The sequence below is a fragment of the Zea mays genome, chromosome 2 (assembly GCF_902167145.1).
Source record: "Zea mays cultivar B73 chromosome 2, Zm-B73-REFERENCE-NAM-5.0, whole genome shotgun sequence".
Taxonomy (NCBI): domain Eukaryota; kingdom Viridiplantae; phylum Streptophyta; class Magnoliopsida; order Poales; family Poaceae; genus Zea; species Zea mays.
The window spans coordinates 157,520,531-157,536,881 of NC_050097.1; the positions used below are offsets into that span (position 1 = coordinate 157,520,531).

At 42.9% G+C, this 16,351-nt stretch overlaps 1 protein-coding gene and 1 long non-coding RNA gene across 2 annotated transcripts; both read left to right on the top strand.

Moving 5' to 3' along the window:
* The first annotated feature begins 8,875 nt into the window (after window positions 1–8,875).
* LOC118476377 (uncharacterized) lies at window positions 8,876–9,347 on the top strand. Its single transcript, XR_004856357.1, has 2 exons — window positions 8,876–8,939; window positions 9,046–9,347. It is a non-coding gene; the product is annotated as an uncharacterized lncRNA (long non-coding RNA).
* A 3,624-nt stretch (window positions 9,348–12,971) lies between these two features.
* On the top strand, window positions 12,972–14,676 carry LOC100384195 (uncharacterized). Its single transcript, NM_001176770.1, has 2 exons — window positions 12,972–13,149; window positions 13,432–14,676. The coding sequence occupies exon 2, from the start codon at window positions 13,445–13,447 to the stop codon at window positions 14,549–14,551; it is 1,107 nt and encodes a 368-aa protein (NP_001170241.1). The 5' UTR covers window positions 12,972–13,149; window positions 13,432–13,444; the 3' UTR covers window positions 14,552–14,676.
* The last annotated feature ends 1,675 nt before the right edge of the window (window positions 14,677–16,351 follow it).

Below are 16,351 nucleotides of genomic sequence, written 5' to 3' on the forward strand. Positions count from 1 at the left end.
ACCATGTATAGCTGATTGTACCTATCTGTGAAGATCTATGATGCATTTAGAAATCATGAACTACATACTAGATTAGGCATTTTAAATGTGGATGGCTAAATCACTATAATATATTGCATATTGGTTCCCTGTGTTGTTTTTTCGCAAATATGCAGGAGCCACACATCTTATTAAGAAAGAGAAATTAGCTCCCAGTACAAGACAATCCTAGTTGGTTCTCCGTTACATTCAGAAGAGAGATAAATGACTGGAAGCTGCCTAAACAAATGCCCCAGACAATATTTTCTCTAGTGCCTTTGCCACAGCCATATGCCTAATAGCCAGGCTTCCTCAGAAATATCTCTCAAAGTCAATGCAATGCATAGGGTTCCCTGTTATGCTCCTACTCAAGCATTCTTAGCCAAAAAAACTTATGCCATTGGTATTCAACAGAACACAGTTTTGTTGAAATATAAGTGGCAATAATGATTGTAGATAGATATGTTATTATTGCATTGCAGTTCATCTATATCGATCACTCCAGTGCTTTTGTTTCATTGTATGCTTGCAGCCTTGCACTTCAATTTTTGCAGTCCTACCAGGAAAAAATGGTTTATATAAATGTCCCAACTGTATACATCTATCTGCGGTTAAAACACCTCCTTTTCTATCTTTTTGTTGGTGGTTTGCTACCCCAACTTGCTCGGAATTAAGTGTTGTTGTTGTTTATTGAATTTCATTAATGATGATATAACAACTAGATGCATCTCCATAGTTTTGAATCGATTTAATGTATTGGATCGTTCCTTAATAATATTCTTATGTGGCACTGTTCATATCTAACATGCATGTCAAGCTAATTCTTTTCTTTGCAGTATCCAACAAGGTACCCTTTAGGGCATGGTTGGTTGGGAGAAAAGGGAGCTTAACTGCAGGAGTATAGTACAATTTTACCAGGCTAAATGGTCCAAAGTTATATTCTTTACTTGGATATATGACTCTCTTAAAACATCAATTCATTGTTTTGCATTCCTTTGTTTATTTGTAGATATGAACAAGTCCTTTGTTCTTTAGTGGGTTTGATTTTGCTAGCTTGAACTCTTTAGGTTTTTGAACTAATGATAACATGTGCAGACCTGAAAATTCGTAGACTATTGTACTGAACCTTCTGATGTTTGTTCCTTTCTTCATGTTGTAGGTTGCTGATCAATTTTTAAGCAAGAAATCTGGTATGACGCATGACAAGGTTGTCTGCTATGGCATACAACTATGTCTCTATTTCATCCTATAATGAGTTGTAAGTCCTTGTCAGACTCTATGTTGCTAGTAACTTCGTTTGTTAATATGAATTGAATCTGCTTATGTCTGTGGGCGCTACATTCTGCCATTGCCAAATGTGTTGGTTTTTAATAGTATGTTTCAGAATTTTAGAGCATGTGTTTAGTTACTTGGAGTTTCAGCCCGCTGGAGATTCAACCCTCGTTCGTATTTATTGGGGCCTTCGGCCACCGATGTTGCTAACAATGTATGGATGAATTGAAGGAAGTAAAGAAGACAGACAGCCGTACACAAACTCTGCATCTTGAAACTACCATGGTTGGCAAAGAAGCTGGATGCATCCTTTACATTGGTGTCTTCTTATCACTAAGCAGTAATGTGAAGCAAGTTCATTTGTTGACTAAGAACGGATGAACACAAATCAGTGAAGATTTAGTTGTGCTAGAGATGGAGGATGGAGAGGTAGTAAATTTCAATATGGCTTTGATACTATTTTCCCTTACAATCTTTGTACGGAACAAGAAAAATGATGTTGTATGTGGATATTATTGTAATTCTATAATTTATTTCTAAACAATAAATATGACTACGCATGAGACTTTTGTGATGTAATTGATGAGATTATGGATTTAAATATTGATATGTGATTGTGTGTGAGATGTTTTATGTGAAAATATGTTGTGCTATATAGCTGTTGATGTATTTGTTATGTTGTGGAATGTGGTGTAAAATAAAAATAAACAACATTTGTAATGCTGGTCAAATTAACTTCCTAGAGGCCAATTGGGCAGTAGGAAGTTAGCCAACTAACTTCCTAGGGGCTACAGTCAGCCGTAGGAAGTTAGCTGGCTAACTTCCTAGGGTTACAGTCAGCCGTAGGAAGTTAGTCGTAGGAAGTTAGTCAGCTGACGGCGCTAACGGCGTGAAGCTACTAACTTCCGAGAACCTACTAACTTCCGAGAGGCTTCTTAGGCTGTAGGAAGTTAGCTAACTTCCTAGGGGGCTCTAGGAAGTTAAGCTAACTTCCGACAAAAAATTTCCGAGAGCCAAACTTCCGACGGGATGGCTTAACTTCCGAGAGTTTAGCTAACTTCCTAGAGTTTAGGGCTAACTTCCTAGGGTTTAGGCTCTAGGAAGTTAACTATTTTGGTGTAGTGTCCTTATGGATTCATCTTACCCTAATAAGCACATTTACCCCACACTAGCAACAACCAGAATCTAATCCAAAATAATGAGATCTTAACTAGTCTAATCTAGTCATATCCAATCTAATCTCGATCCTATCTAATCTTATATGATCTAATCTAATGTGAGTTACTTAATGCTGGTATAAAGGATAAGGCCATATTCCTAATTCACTAAAGACTAAATTGGTGACTTAAATCAACTCGGCTATACCCAACAACTTCATCTACATAACAGATCTATCTTAGCCTCTTGTCCCAAACTCGGATGGAGACACCAAAGACCAAGACTGGAGAAGAAAAGGATCAACGACATCAAGAAAGGATAAGCACCAACTCAAGTCTCAAAGATCAAGTTGAATCGCCAGCGGAATCAAGATCCACAATCTGGGACGGAGCCTTTCCCTTTCCCTACTCTTTCTTACCAACACCTACTCATACTTCTAGGACATCTTTTATCCTACATAATAAGGTGGCCATACATATGCCTTCCTAATCGCCTGATAATTTGATATAGACTATTAAAAAAATCTTTTCGTACTAGAACTAATTAGAAAATAAAATCTAGACTACAAGATAGACTTGTATCCCCTTTCTTGCAAATCTCGAGGACGAGATTTCTGTTAAGGGGGGTAGGATTTGTAACACCCAAAATCCTAATTTTGGGATTCATAGAAGTTCCTCCATAAATATTTGAGTTAAAATACTATTTAATAATTGAGTTTCATTTTTTTAAGTTTATTCTCCTAAAGAAAATAAACAGTAATATCAACAGCTTGGTAGTTTAAAACTTAGATCCAAAATTTGAAACTAAGGAACAATAATTAAAGGAAACATTTTCAATCTATCTATTGCAAATTTATAACTAGAACACTCCTTAAAAATAATCTCGACTCAAATAAATCATGGTGAAAGTTATATATCAAAATTATCCTAAATAAATAAATAAATAATATTTGTTTGAATAACTTTTAATTCAAGCACACATTCAAAAAAATATACATTCCTAAAAAAAGAATATATAATGTGAATTATTCCTTATTATATGTTTTTGAGCATTTGCTTAAAAGAATAGAATAATAATAGTAAAACACAATATATATTTTGTATCACGTTGTATTTTATTGTGTGCAATAAAATATGTGAAGCTCAAATTAGATTTGAATTTGAAATAAAATAGAAAATAAAAGTGAAAGGAAAAAAAAAGAAAAGAGAAAGAATTACATTACCTCGGATGGGCCATATCTCCTCGGGCGGCCCAACTTTCTAACCCCCACGCCAGCCCCTTGGAAACCCAGACACTGACACACGGGGCCGCTCACTGTTGAAGACCTTTGTGTCTTGCGCGCGGGCCCGGGATGACAGGGCGTCTTCTCCGATTGACGCTGGTAACAGATCTCCGAACTCACCGTGCCTGCCCCGCCGGAATCGCCGGATGGTTGAAACAACCCGACCCAGACTCCTCGTCCCCGTGCATAAAACCAGCCTGTAACCCCCTTGACTCTCCAAACAATGGCGGGCTGTCTCCTTGTGGCCTGTTTGGCGGAATTGATGCTCGACGGATGTGGAGCTCGCGGTATGGCCGCCATCCGCATGTTCCACTACCTCCGTGGCTGCGCTATGTTTGGGGAACGGCCTGCGAGTACCACGCTCATCTATGTTCCGTGCCCAGGGGGACGGTTGGGGCTAGTGGCCTTGGTGTGCACGCAATTCCTCAACGAAGTTCAGCCATGCCGCCGTGCACCGATGTGTGAGCTCTGCACTGCTCGAATCACGGTATGTGGACACCCATTGTGTTCGTCATCGCCTCCTCGTAGAATTGCACTGGTTTAATGTCTCGGTTGGACACCATGGTGCCCAGCTCCGACGGGCTCGCTGGAGTAATCGGGTGGCGCCGCCGCGGTCCGCTCTGCGCCGTGGGCAGGAACCCTCCACGACGCGATTCACAGTGAGTTTCACCCATACGAATTCACAACACTTAGAGCATTATGATTTACCCTTCTGTTCGGTGTTTGGGCGCGGGGAGACCGGGCATGCCCTCGCCGGGATTTGCGCTGCCGTGGGTTGGCGCGGGTGGCTCGCGCCGCTGCTCCCATGGGGATGACGAGATCACAACCGTGGGATCTCAAACGAGCGACTCCGATTAGATCTCTAGATACCGATCCGGGGCATTAAATCGTGACCGTAGTGATCAGATCGGTGGGCTCGGGTGCGAGTTTGACGTGGATGAATCGGAGCCGTGGATCTTGGATCCACCGGCTGTTAGCGCGTACCGATTCGGTTTATTAAGGATTTGATCCTGGTCGTCCATCTGCAATCGTGCGGTTCAGAATCAATCTTACCGCTTCGGTCAGGCAATTTTCTAAAAGAGACCCTAGGGTTTTACAAAACTAACTCGCAGTCCACACTGTGGGAAGCCTAAGTCTGGGAAATATTTCGAGTTAGCCCCTGCGTTTCTCTGTTTTTGACGCCCAGCCCAGAGATCAATGACATTGAAAAATTAATAATAGAAAATGATTTTAAATACAAAAATAATTCCAGAAAGTTGTATAATTCATAGAAAATTCATTTTAGCTCTAAATTGAGTAATTCCAGTTGCAATAATTTTGTATTAATATTGTCTACCAACTAGTAACACTGTTTAGCCATGAAACTTGAATTAAAATTGTCCATTCGAATTAATCTATTCTAGGTACTCAATAACTCCATAAAATCATAACTTTCTAAATGTAACTCCGAATTTAGTAGTTCTCGATCCCACGATCTCGTAGCAACACGTAGATCATTATTACGCAGTTTATTCTTATGTTTGATGTGATGTTAATTTTACCTATACAATGTTTGTCTGTATTGCTACGACTAGCAGTGAGGACACGTGTCATGAAGAGCAAGTTGGTACCTGGAATCTCAAGTCCCAGGCAAGTTGTGCCCTTGATCACTTCTTTTTACCCACTCATGTTCTAATTAATCATAATGATCTGCATAGGTTAATTTTGATGGGACCCAATAGGTTACCCTAGTTTGTCTACCTTTATACCTTGTTTACCACTGAACTTTTTGGGTAGTACTTGCTAGTGCTTTATGTGGTTTTGTGTATGAAGATACATTATTCATGGTCACACTTTTATTATCTGTTTATTATTACTGTTCATGATAAGATCATTATGTTAATTGGAACATGGAGCGACCACCCGGGAAAACAGTGCTACCACAAGGGTTTAATGGGACGCCCTTGGCTGATTAATTAGGAAAGCTAGTGGAAGACTACCTTACCCGAAAGGGGCAAGGGCAGTAGGGGAGTGGTCAGTGTAGGGAGGCCCTCGGGAGGATTCTGCTGCGATGGCGGTCCTGCAAGGGATTCCTGCATTGGAGCTTCCTATAAACTGTAGCGGGTTTTCTGAAGCTAGTGGAACTTTGTAAAGGCCTCGTAGTGTTACCCTGCCTCGCCTCCTCGGTAGAGGTGTATGGGAAGTCGTGATCCCTTGGCAGATGGGTAACATGACTTGTGGGTAAAGATGCGCAACCTCTGTAGAGTGTAAAACTGGTATACTAGCCGTGCTCACGGTCATGAGCAGCTCGGACCCTCACATGATTAATTTATGGAACTAAATTCAATTTGTCATATGCATTGCATCGCAGGTGATGTTGTTACTTTTGTTCTACTATTTAATTGGGTTGGTATTTACTTGTACTTAGTAACTGCTATAAAATTTTGACCAACTTTAAAAGCAATGCTCAGCTCTAACCATCCTCTTTGGTAAGCCTTACACTTCACGTGAGCTCCCACCTTTGGCAAGTTCATGCACATTATTCCCCACAACTTGTTGAGCGATGAACGTATGTGAGCTCACTCTTGCTGTCTCACACCCCCCCACAGGTCAAGAATAGGTACCGCAGGATGAGGCGCAAGGAGGATGCTGCGATGAGTTCGTGAGAAATCTAGGTCGTCGTCTCCCAGTCAACTTTGGGTTGCTGGATCGTTTCCTCATATGATGTAATTATTTAATTATTTTTGTACAGAACTCCTGTTATATAGTAAAGATGTGACATTCGATCCTGTGCCACTTTGCATCATATGTGTGAGACTTGGTCCCAGCACACCTGGTGTTTATGTTCGCGCCCGGGTCTTGGTGCCCCGAAACCCGGGTGTGACAGAAGTACGGCCGAGCGTGGAGCCCCCAAAGGGCCAGGAGTGGCTACTGAGTCTCTCTCTCATTCTCATGGATGTAAGGCTCATCCCTTGAGATATAAAAGGGAAGCTCTCTCTCTTTTTGGACACAGGCACACCAGCTGTAACATGCTTCAGAGCAATACCACGATCAGCACTACATTGGACTAGGGCCCTGACCTGAACCAATATAACCCCTGTGTCTTAGCTCTTCAGTCCGAATCCTTGCGATTCACCATTCGGAGTGAGTCCACACTTGCATCCCCCATCGAACACAAATCTATTGTCCTCCTGGTTTCTGAAACCACGACAGTTGCACGCTAGGTAGGGGATTACAAGCGTTCTAAACAACGTTTTAGCTCTGATGGCCAGTTCATCAACACCTGCTGGGGGCGGACCTTCACCCCTCGGAGCAGCATCACGTTTGGCTCCTTCAACTTCCTCGCCACTGCCATCGACGAGCTCCGCCTTGTTGGCCCTAGAGCAACCGGTGCCGAGCGCAAGGAACCTGAACGCTCCGCCGGGAGTGAGGTGGAGAGGCAACATTGCGAAATGGGGCCCACTGCCCCCGAGCAATGCTCCCGCCAGCCCATGGGCAACACCGAGCGGCAACGGCAAGTAGGAGAGACACCATGGTTAGGATACACTGTCGAAGTCAGCCACCGGTGGGCGCCGGACAACAAGCGCCGACATGAAGGGCAGGAAGTGTATCTGGCGCGACCCGCCAACCCTAACACCTCCAGTGGTCAGATGTACCAATCACCTTCGATTAGAGCGACCACCCGGTCAAGGTCCCGCACCCCTAGACCTACCCCCTTGTAGTCAAACCGATCGTGGGCATGAAGCGCCTCTCCAAGGTCCTCATGGACGGAGAAAGCGGCCTCAACGTCCTGTACGTTGAGATTCTCGGCCACATGTGGATCTCACGCTCCACGCTACACCCAAGCATGGAGTGTAACGCCCAAAACTGTTTCATGATGGAATAAGAAATTTACCTAAAGTTAAATATTTAGGAAATGGTAAATATAAAATTTTGGTTATATCCTTAAATTATATTCTTAAGTAAAAAATGATGGTAAGATATCCTATATCAAATACTTCTATTTGGTAAATCTCATGCTTATTAAATTTCATGAGTACAAACACTTATCGGAACATAGTAAATAAAGAGTGAATCAATATAAAGTATATATATATATATATTTCACTCAAAAATAATTAAGAAACAAATATTCATTTTTGAATTAATGACCACTCATCATATTTTTTTTCTAAAACAAACAATAAGTAAATTTATCTTTATTATATGATTTGGAGCATCTACTTAAAGAGAAGTAATAATAAGTAAATAAATAAGAAAATATATATTTTTGCATTTGCATACTGGAATTTTTGTTGGTGCATTTTAATAGAGTTTGAATTTTAAAGCTAGATTTAAATTGAACTTGAAGTTTGAAATTGGAGAAATAAACCGAAAAAAAGAAACTGAAAGATTAAACCTGGGCCGAAATTTTGTAAACGGCCTCGGATGTAGAAACTATTAAAATTGAACTTGTAGATCTCAAAAAGTTATTCAACTTTATAGTTGGTCGTATTTTCAAATAAATTCATTTAGTGCCTTAAATAATCAAATTACTCTCGGTTGGTTATAATACATGAGGAATGAAAACATAATATAGACATAACTGTAGTAGTAGTGTAGTGGTATAGAAGGGTATGCGCGAGAGAGAGGTTGCGAGTTTTGCTTTTTTTTGATTTTTTTCGATTCTTAATTTGTCGAGTGCTTTTCTTTGCCGAGTGCTTTTCGGCACTCGGCAAAGTGCCGAAAAAAGTATTTAGCAAAGAACCATTTGCCGATAAAATATTTGGCGAGTATTATTTGCCGAGTGTAAAATGGCCTTTGCCGGTAGTGATTATAGCTCTCAGATAGTATCTTCGTCTCGAGGACCTTCGGCCATAGAGGATTCTCAACATCACTTTGCCAGTGATACATTTGTCTTGAGAACCTTCGACGGAGAAGAAGACCCTAACACGTGTTTAATTACTTTTCTCTTTTAACAGACTAAACAGAATTAAATTTAAATAGGGGGTATACTAGATTATGCAGGAAAACGTGCATTCTTTTATTACAGTTTTTCTGTTTTTATATAAATTTTGAACAAAATTTTAAACAAAAAACCTAGCTAAGAAACCCGTTTTGAACAGTGGTTTTTAACCAGCTTTGTAAACCCGGGTATAAATAGTGCGTGCGCTGTGTTGCGGATATATAAAAGAATTATAGAATAGTCGTAGCCCCCTGGCCTGTGGCATTCGGCGCCCGCTAGCGTCAGGTCGTTTCTTCATCTCTACATCGTCTCTTCTTCTGTCGCGAAATCTCAAGAATCTGTAGCGCTTCACTAGCTCATTTCTTTTTAATGTGGTTTCTTGAATGTGCAGAAGGGATGCCAGCCGCGGTTCCAAAGCCCATCAAGGGCAGCAAGTTCATGGTAATCTGTAATCGATGCGGCACCAATGCAGGTTACTCGGTACAAGCAATGAACTCCCACTCACGATGGTGTGCCGCCGCGAAAAAGGAGAAAGAGATGGCAGCCAAGAAAGTGGCGGCGAAGGCTCGTCGCAAGCCGCAGCGGCGCTAGAATGGGTGCCCCACCGGTGGCGTTAGAGAAGGTGTTTTCATTCTGAACTGTTGCGAACTGTTGCTGCACAATTTTGTGCTAGATTCATTGCTGTTCTTGGAATCTTTCTGTCTGAATGCTTTGAATTTGAAACCATGTTCCCTGCTTCAAATCTTTCTTGTTGAGGAGCTTCGAAGGCATCGGGGACGGGGACTGCCGAGAGGTTGTTGTAGGAGAGGTCGATGAACAGGCGACGACCTCGGCGGGGACCGAGCGCGTTCAGGCTGAGGTTTGAGGCGGATGACCCTGGTGGTGGAGTTGGCGACGGCGGTTGTTGCTGGCGTCGAACTCCTGCAGCGCGACGCACCCTCCGATGGAGGTCGGGACGGCGCCGGAGAAGCAGTTGTTGAAGAGGTAGACGCCACGGAGGTCGAGGACCAGGAGGAAGGCGAGCGATGGGATTGTCGTGGAGGTGCACGAGGTGGCCGCGCGCGGAGAGGGAGCCCCCAGGGGAGCGTGATGGCCACGACGCTGCCCAGCTCGCACTTGACGCCCGCCCAGGCAGCGAGAGCCCGCTGTCGTTCCAGGAGCGCAGGAAGCCGTAGGGGTCCGAGAGGTCGTGCTTGATGATGGCCTGCAGGCCCTGGGTGATCATGACGCCGTCGTCTGTGCTGCTGCGCCTGCGTGGCGTCGGGTGGTGTGGAGAGGAGGAAAATGATGAGGAGAAGCGTGGGTTCGGCGGCGGTGGAGGCCTCCGATCCGAACGACGGTGCTGCGGTGGAGGAGGCTGCACGGACACGGAGGGGAGGGAGGGAAGCACTCCATCTTCATCGGGAGGGCCTGGTTTCGAACAGGCCAACAACGCTTTTGCATTGCACTGGCCCAATCAGCCACCCTCCGTTTTGGCCTTTTGGGCCAACCACGGCTCCACGTCAATCTGGGTAAATTCCCCTCCGAGTCCTTGTTTGTGCAGATTTAATTGCCATGATTTCGTAGAGTATGCTTGGCTTGGGGGCATTGTTCTCTGAAATCTCATGGTTTGTCTTCATCAGTGGTGATGCTGTACCTCTGTATTATGTTTTATTAGCTAGCTAGCTAGCTGTAGCTTAAGGCGTTCAGTACATATATATTGTCTGAATTTTATGTGCTTCAGTGAAGAAGTTGCCACAAAAGTCATGATTTGGTTATACTCATTCTTCCTCTATTATCAATATGTATGGAACTCCTTTTTTTAAAAATAATAATAATAATAATAATAATAATAATAATAATAATAATAATAATAATAATAATAATAATAATAATAATAATTTGCATATGCTGACAGTGGTCTTTATTTAGTATTATAGGGAAACTAGTAGCTAGAAATCTAGAATTTATGGAGTTTGCCCAGTTTACACTTTATGTGATTCTGGTGCTTAGCTAGTGCCCAATGTCTGCAGTCTGCACACACACAGCGCATGGGTGTCCTACCTGGTGTTTATTGCCTAACACATGCCAGTGCAACAGGACATAGGGGTAATCCTTCGACTGGAATCCACACCAGGGTTCAAAATGAGTCTGCTAAATTTACTAGCACAAGATGATAATGCAGAAATGAAAATGGATATCAGGTACAAATCTTCTAAAAGAAGAGGAAATTAATGCCATCTATGCCTATGCGCCCATGCAATTCATGGAGTGAAAGCAATTGAGAACAGCAGATGCCCTCTATTCACTTCAGTAATAGCTGGACAGGGGAGGATTAACCCCTTCAGTTTTGAGTCCAAAAAAACATTTAATAACAATTTAGCACCTGACAGATAGGCCCTAAGACGCTCCAGCTTATGAGGTAATTTTCACAGGAACTCTAAATAGAAACAAGTATGGAGTCTGAAACTACATAAGCAGGCCTTTACCATTTTCATTGATCTCTGTCCCTCAACACTAAAACAGGAACTCTAAATAGAAACAAGTATGGAGTCTGAAACTACATAAACTGGATGCATTTGTTTGTCATGAAGGAAAGCATCAACACTAAAACTTCACACGAGCTGCTTTAGCAAATTAAAACCCCAATCGACACAAAAATCACCAAACAAACCAATTCAACTGAGGAATTCGAAACACCATTTTGAGTGCTGAGTGGAACCCATAGCTGCCTTGTGTTAAATGGCTGAATCTAACGCTACAACTTACATGACACTTCTTTAGGCAACCGAAAACCTGGATTGTAGTTAAATTCAAACCCAGCTGCTATCTAAGTTTCCCGGAAATGCAAGGAGACAATTTCCAACAATGCACAATTCTAGCACAAGGCGGTATAAACAATTATCAATAATCACACAGAAGCTGGACCTCCAGTTGAGTGACACGGTCATCTAGCCAGGCATCTAGGCAGGCATCCTTCCTAATTAGCATCAGATTGATCCTTAGAAAATAGCAAAGCCTCCAGTTGAGTGACGGTCATCTAGGCATGCATCCTTCCTAATTAGCATCAGATTGATCCTTAGAATATAGCAAAACCTCCAGTTGAGTGACGGTCATCTAGGCATGCATCCTTCCTAATTAGCATCTCGCTCACTCGACGTTTCGCCAATCTTAAGGCCTTGCTTAGTTGTCATGAAGGAAAGCATCAACACTAAAACTTCACACAATCCAACATTTGAAACAACCGTAAATATGGATTGTAGTCACAATCCAACATTTTAGTAACTTTTAGTTCTTTCTATTTGGATCTTTAGCTCCTAAAGTAACTAAATTTTATTCACTTTGTTTTCTGTGAATATGCTCTTACTACCATGTTTCCTTTCAGTACACCTAGAATTTTCAGTGCCTGTAAAACAAATATAGTTGGACCTTTTGTTCAGTTTGATCCTGTTTATAGGATTAAGAGAAACAGAAGGATAAAAAGCTGGGAACAGAGTTAGAGGTCAGTTGATTTCTTCTTTTTTTTTCCTTGGATTTGTTAAGTCAAAGTAGGAGGAATATATATATATATACATATATATATATATATATATATATATTCTGGAAACCGAAGGAACGAAAACTTAGCTTCTGAATAGTAGCAGGAACTATGCTCTTCAGCCCAAAGCCAGGTGTTATTCATAAAGATAGCAGTTTGAAACAGAGGGAGTAGCACGTAGCTACCTGTACACTCTATTTTCAATCTCATCAACCTCGATGCTTAGATGTTACCTGTTTTTTCATTTGGTTTATCTGAAGTTGGTCCTTATGCCGTATCTCGGTTGAGTATATCTGTAGTTCACAATGCCCACGTGTAATAATTGTCTCAATGCCTTACTTCAATCTGTTGTTGTATATAGGATTCGGAGAAACAAGATAGATTAGGAGAAATAGAATGGGGCAGCAGTTCGGAGGTGAAATGGACACGAAAGTCTAGCCATATCGGATTCTCCAATGGGTGAAGCCTGTACATTGCACACTTGAGTATAGCGCGTGTGTATTGGTATGTAGGAAAGGAATGTCCCCATGCCACATGTGTTCTGCCCTCTTCTTTCAGTAATAACACGTCTCAATTCTTACTGGTGAGCGAACGTACCGTAGATTCTTTTTATGATTTTATTGAAATTGAAAATTTTAAATTAAAAGATTCGAAATCCGTTGCCGGGGTTCACGCGAACTGAAAAAACGAAAACCCAGGAATCGTTGCCGGCGTTCACGCGAACGGGAAAAACGGAAACTGCCGAACTCCGGAGTATATATGTAGACCACCGAGACCCTCTCGCCGTCCTCATCCAGCTACTAGAGCCTTCGTCGCAGAGACCTTGCGGGCCATCGCCATTGCAGAGAGAGAGAGAGAGAGAGAGAGAGAGAGCCGCCGCACCCAGAATTCGCCGACGCCGCCGGAGATTTTATCTCGCCGCCGTTCCACACACACCGCGACGTGGACAGCCAGCACCGCTGTTATTCTTGAACCACGGTATGAGTTCGTTTGCTTGCAATTGCAATAGTCCAGCTTCTAGTTTGTTCGATCTATGTGCGTATTGGCCTGTGGTAGTTTCTTTCTTAGGCCGTCGTTTGGGCGGGGCGCGCCAGGAAGGAGCAGTCTGCATCTAATAATCACTTGAACCCAATTCAATTCAGTATATACAATTCTTCTTATATAGACGGAGACATCCATCTACTTTCATCTAACATCATTTTACACCTGTTTTGCTTAAATTCTAGATATACTTATTACACTTAGCTTGTGATTCAACAGGTACCGTACCGTCATGGGCATGTTGATGAACAACGACGACAGCAGCAGCAGCAGGACTAGCATGCATCCACGGCCGCAGGTCCTTGCTTCCCTGCCCTTGCTGGTCTACGAATACGAGGATCATCCCAATGCCACAACAAGGATGCTCATATATAGCCTACCCGAGCGGAGCATTGTCTACACGCACAACAGCAGTAGGCCCCAGATGATGATGATGGAGGGTAACTTATCCTTCAGCACCCCTCAAGGATGGCTGGTCATCCTTGGACAAGCGTCAGAGGCCTCGATCTGGCATCCGCTCACCGGAGAGACCATCACGCTCCCACCAATACACGGCGACCACCGTATCCCCGATAGCTGCAAGTGTCTGCTCACCCGCAGCTCCGTCGCCCACCCGGACTGCGCCGTCGTGCTTCTCGACGTCAACGATCCTCTCATGTGGTTCTGCCGGGTGAATGGCGGGGCCGACAGGATGTGGGTGCAGCACGCCTACGACATTGGCGACCACTACTTCCCCGAGGAGTTCCGCACTCCCTCCACGCCCACCAAGAATGTTGTCGACGACGTCGCCGCGCTGGGAGGGAAGCTGTATTTTCGCTTCACCGAATCAGACCAAGACTTCATGGGCGTCTTTGACTTCGATTTCCATGGCCATACTCCCGCCGTGGAGTTTTACGAGTTTGATGTCTCCGAAGAGTTCAACCTCAAGTTTCCCGAGGGCGTGTGCTCTGCCTCCATCCACTTGGTGGAGTCCATGGATGAGCTTTTTGCTGTCTGCATCTTCTATGTCGATTTTGATCCCACCAACATTAGCGCCGCTCATATCTTCAAGATGGAGGAAATCTGCGACGAGGAACCCGTGGCCTGGCACCGGGTGGATGATATTGGCGACAGGGCTTTCCTCCTGACGGGCACCAACATGTCAACTTGGTGCTCTGCAAGCACGAATAACCTGAAAGGGAACTCCCTCTACTTTCTAGGCCACTTAGTAGCTGGCCACAGGAATCTCTGCATCTATGATATTCAGGAGCAATCCATGGAGATTGTCCAGGTTCACGACCAAGAAGATATGGAGATCGTGCGCACACCGCCATACTGGATTAATGTACCTCCGTGCTAGTATTAGCCTATTACAATGTAATTTGCTTAATTAATGTAGCTTGCTTGCTAGCTAGTGCTATTTACTGCTGCCACTACTATATAGTATATTGAATCAATAAAAATAGAGTTTGCTCGGGTTTTTGCATTATCCGTGTATGAAGTTTTAGAAGAGGATTTAGCATCTCAATTTTTTTTTGGGGACAATGTACATCATCTATAGGTATGTGTTTGCACTGAATAAGGGGTGATTGGTTCTGTAGCACAGGTCTTCTTCCATTGTGGCCTAAAAGACTCAGCAATACCAGCCCTGTCTCTATAAGCATGTCATATTCAAGGAGATAATATACTTTTTATTACTCTCTTCCTTTTTTCGGTGGTAAAAAAACCCCTCCCATCTCTTCTTTAATAATTAGAGGGGGCTACAATTTCTCGTTTCGTTAATGTCTACTGTAGTGCACAGTCTCTGTGATTTGGTACAGTACTGTTTTCTGAAATCTCATGGTTTGTTCATATCAGTGGTGATGCGGTACCTCTGTGTTATGTGCTAGCGCTTGTTTCATTAGCTAGCCTTAGCTTAAGGCGTCCAGTAAATATTATATTGTCTGTGAATTTTATGTGCTTCAGGTTGGTGTATTATTGGTGCTAGATTCTGAAGAACTTGCCACAAAATGGAGATTGTCCAGGTTCACGACCAGAAAGATTTGGAAATCGTGCGCACACAGCCATCCTGGATTGTCGATACCGCCATGCTAAGTCGATTACAATGTACTTGCTTAATTAATGTAGGTTGCTACTAGTGATTGCGCTAATTCGGCCGGCTGCTTCTCTCATGGTCGTCCGCTCACTTGGGAACTGACGTTTACAAGACAGAACTACTTCTACTAGGGATAACAAGCACGGGTGAACTGTTGTTGAGGCCGGCTTGCAGTCATCCTGTAGCGAAGCGTCAATCACTTGCAGTAGTATCTCGTCTGGGAAGCTCCTCTCGACCAAGCTAGTAATGCTGAGTACGTTTTCAATCATAGGGTCCGTTGGTCTCTTCCCGGTCAACATCTGTAAAAGTAAAACTCCAAAACTGTACACATCCAAGTGAGGTTGTGCTGTATGCTGCGTCTCGTCCAGTCGTCGTTGTGGTACGATAGAAGCTCGCAATGCCGAAGTCCCCTAGACGAGCGTTCATGTCATATCATCGAGGAGGACATTACTCGGCTTCACATCACCTTCAAATCTATTCCCCGCTAGGGTCAGAGATGACAACCGAGTAAGATCCAATGGCGGACCTAGGTTTTTTTTTTTTTGTATAGGGTATGCCTCAATAAAACTTTTACATACAATTCTATATAATATACTCCATCGGTTCCAAAATAGTATTACTTTTAGCTCTTGGCTTTTATGTCAACATTCAAATGTATAGCGATGAATCTAGACACATAAAATACATACAACAAACATTTTATGAACCAATTAATTACCTAAAACGAATTTTAATTTAGGATAGAGAGAGAGTACATATAATTTTATAGTAAATTCAATAACCAACTCGGTAAATAGAAATAAAGTCATAGTACATCAACTAGTAACAAGACAACAATTAACAACGCCATCTAAGTCGCTGCATAGATTATCCATTGCCTATTTACAACTAGAGCTAACAGAGCAACAACTACGGTTTACAAATGGCAATATGATAGTCGCCTAGAGGGGGGGTGAATAGGGCGAAACTGAAATTTACAAAAATAATCACAACTACAAGCCGGGGTTAGCGTTAGTAATAATAAATGAGTCCGCAAGAGAGGGCGCAAAACAAATCGCAAGCAAA

Coding starts and splice junctions, on each gene's coding strand:
- LOC100384195 (NM_001176770.1), top strand. CDS start 13,445: ATGGGCATGTTGATGAACAACGACGACAGCAGCAGCAGCAGGACTAGC.